This window comes from Trichinella spiralis (assembly GCF_000181795.1).
Source record: "Trichinella spiralis strain ISS 195 chromosome Unknown Scfld544, whole genome shotgun sequence".
Lineage (NCBI taxonomy): Eukaryota > Metazoa > Nematoda > Enoplea > Trichinellida > Trichinellidae > Trichinella > Trichinella spiralis.
The window spans coordinates 1-3,016 of NW_003527483.1; the positions used below are offsets into that span (position 1 = coordinate 1).

Genomic DNA, 3,016 nt, shown 5'->3' on the forward strand with positions numbered 1-3,016 from the left:
ACGACCAGCGTGAGTTCGATGGCGAACAGGCACAACTTGAGCATGTGGTCATCGACCCCGGGCTCGGCCGTCTCGATCAACAGATTGATCACCAACGAGGCGACCACCACCACGCAGACGGCCAAGTGGACGACGATGTGCGTCACGTGTTTCGGACATTCGAAACACTGGTACAAGATCCACCGGATGTCCTTCACTCGGAGCTTGTTCTGCAGCAGCATCAGCAGTTTTTCTTTCTTTCTCGTTCAGTTTACACCAAACCCACTGTTGTGGTAGATTATGCTTCTCCTATTGTCCTTGGTGCTTGTTGCAGTTTCTTGCCCAAAATGATCGAGCATATTCATTATCCGTCGACGGGTAAGGTGGAGAGAGGGGGACGACGACGAAGTGTTCGACAAGTGAAATTGAACAATTAGCACGTTGTACCAACCAACTCTGAACACGCCCGTGTCGTTGTTTGCTGCAAATACGGCTAGTGTATATGTACAGCGACCGGTTTTTTCGAACATGCGCTGCCAAACTGCACTTTTGCAATTGGAAATTTACCATTAAAACAACAAAAGTAGCCAATGATTGCAATGGACAAAATTTTGCATATTATTATTATTATTATTGAATAAAATTCTTTTTCTCAAAGTGAAAGCAGAAATTTGGCAATTGTCCAATGTTGTAGTTGGTAGTAGTGGCCAGAGTAGGTTTTTGAGCATTTCAAAAAAAAAGAGATCACAATTACACACCTTCATCATTAATTGGTGAATGTCGAAATTATGTTCACGGTAAATGACCTGATTGAATTGACAAGTTCAGCGGTTGATTGTGTTTTGTTGAAGTGAACAATGGAATTTGTCACCATTTTGACCATCTTTTTTCAAAATTATTAAACTGCTTTTAAAAAGTTTCAAATTCAAAATTTCCCCATGATCGATTTAATTTGATCAATCAACCAATCAAACAATATGCAAAATTTAACTTATTCTCGTCAGCTGTGATGGAAATAAAAAGTTTCACGTAACTGTTGTGGAAAATTATTACAACTACTGGTTTCCTTTTTCAATAATTCATAAATATGACAATTTTTTTTTGTTTTGTTTTGTAAAATAATAAATCAACTTTTGTAACTTATCAAATATTGCAAAAAATAATTTTTTTTGATATTAAAGAACTGGTTTTAAATTTTGAAATTTGAAAAGTACAATTCGTAATTTGTGAATTATATATATTATTATGAATGCTTGTTTGGAATACGAAATCATGCGTAGCAAGTTATCAGGAAATTTGTCACGCGTGTGAAAATCTATACTAAAAGAGAATTCCATTATGCACGCAATATAGTATTCTCAATGGAATATCTTTTTTTTTCAATTTATCTAATTAATGGATTTATAAAAAGATATTCACTTATTATGATGGTACTTGTTATTATTATTACTCCATCAGAGCATGTTTGTTTTCTTCCAACCAAACAATGCAAAATTATACAATATGCAAATTTTAAAGAATTTTTAAAAGTACAGATAGGCAATTTTCAAAAAAAAACAATATCACGCTGAATAACAGTAATCAATTTTATAGCTGTTATTATTTATCATACATATTATGAAGTATCAAAAACTGCACATTTGCATACGTTAAGATTGTACAACTTGTGGTCTTGGTATTTGCAATTCTGAAGGCAAGCTGTACCTTTTGGAAAATTCATCCGAATATAAATTTGGAATATCTTCTGCACCGACCACTGGTGTTTGTCGGAGAATGATGGGAATGCTGGAATTCTTCTGCACAATTCTGTAATATTTGCATTTTTTCAATTGATTAATTCAATTGTGAAGGGAATTTGGAATTTTGGGAAGGATTGCATTTTTCAATCAATTTTTGCAATACTATTTTAAAATTGTTCACATGAAAACATATAATGGCTGTTTTTCAGTCAAACTTTTCAAATTCAAAAGTAATTTTCAAAATACGAATAACAACTTACTTTTTAATTCTGCAACACAGAAATATCACTGCAGTAAGTAATGCAAGTATAATGATCGCTTCAATTCCAGCAGCTATAACCAAATATAATGCAACTGATTCTAAATAAAAGTTTACATTATTAATAGAGTTAAAAAAATTTTTTTTATACAAAAGAAAAATAACATACTTTCCTCACATAGAACACCACCATAGGCCCATGGACATCTGAAAATATTATTTGTAATGTAGTATAGAATATGAAATAATGTGTAGATGATGAAATTCTTGCTTGCAATAAAATGGGACAGGGATAGTTTGTACTATACACGTTCCTCCATTATGACAATGGTTTTCAGTACACACTGAAATATCGAAAAATGAAATTTGTATGATATTGATTTCTATAAATAAATTCAGTACTATTTATACCAATATCTCTGAATTATCAATGTTATTTTATAATTTTTGCAAAATATGATAAAATAAATAAATAAATAAATATATCCAACAGGTATACTGACCTGCTTAATGAATAATTCGAAATTAAGCGTACATAAGTTAGTTAGCTGTACATACCATCAGTCATAAAGCTAAGTTTATAATAGTCTTTAGTGTGTTCATTAGTATTTATGGCATTGACACCGGACAATTCGGGCAGTATTTCAGCTTTGCTGATCAAAGTTAAAGTTGCCAAAGATAAAAGAATTTTTTTGAAATTTCCTAAAAAAATGCTCAACAAAGTAAACACGATAAATTCTGGGATAATTAATTCCAATATTCATTTTTGGGTGCATAAAAATAAATGTATGAAAGGAAAAATGTACCGTTGTAAGCAATAATAGCTTGCTTTTCTGTTTTCTTTTCCCACTACACAAACAAACAAACAAATGAAACAAAATATTCAGTTGCATTTCATTCATCAATAAGCAAATGAGAAATTTTGAAAAATTAATAACGACAACTGCCTCATTTAGTTAGCATAAATAAAAAGACTTACGAAAAATGCACATGTTGATTTTCATTTTTATGTTAATTTAAATTTTCATAAATAATAAAT

At 31.4% G+C, this 3,016-nt stretch overlaps 2 protein-coding genes across 2 annotated transcripts; both read right to left on the reverse strand.

Moving 5' to 3' along the window:
* Window positions 1-48: 48 nt before the first annotated feature.
* On the reverse strand, window positions 49-509 carry Tsp_13427 (conserved hypothetical protein). The gene is made up of 2 exons (XM_003370775.1): window positions 266-509; window positions 49-209 (listed from the first exon to the last, which is right to left on the reverse strand). Exons 1-2 carry the CDS (start codon window positions 507-509, stop codon window positions 49-51), a joined length of 405 nt encoding a protein of 134 aa, XP_003370823.1.
* Window positions 510-1,628: 1,119 nt separating this feature from the next.
* Tsp_13428 (conserved hypothetical protein) lies at window positions 1,629-2,184 on the reverse strand (the record flags this gene model as incomplete). Its single annotated transcript, XM_003370776.1, has 3 exons — window positions 1,629-1,785; window positions 1,979-2,078; window positions 2,147-2,184. Coding segments are annotated over 3 exons (295 nt in total), but the record flags the coding sequence as incomplete, so codon positions are not given.
* Between the last annotated feature and the right edge of the window lie 832 nt (window positions 2,185-3,016).

Excerpts from the sequence above, each read along its gene's own strand:
- Tsp_13427 (XM_003370775.1), bottom strand. The coding sequence starts at position 509 with ATGTTCGAAAAAACCGGTCGCTGTACATATACACTAGCCGTATTTGCA. Across the intron at positions 210-265 it reads AAGCATAATCTACCACAACA|AACAAGCTCCGAGTGAAGGA; the intron begins GTGGGTTTGGTG and ends ATGCTGCTGCAG.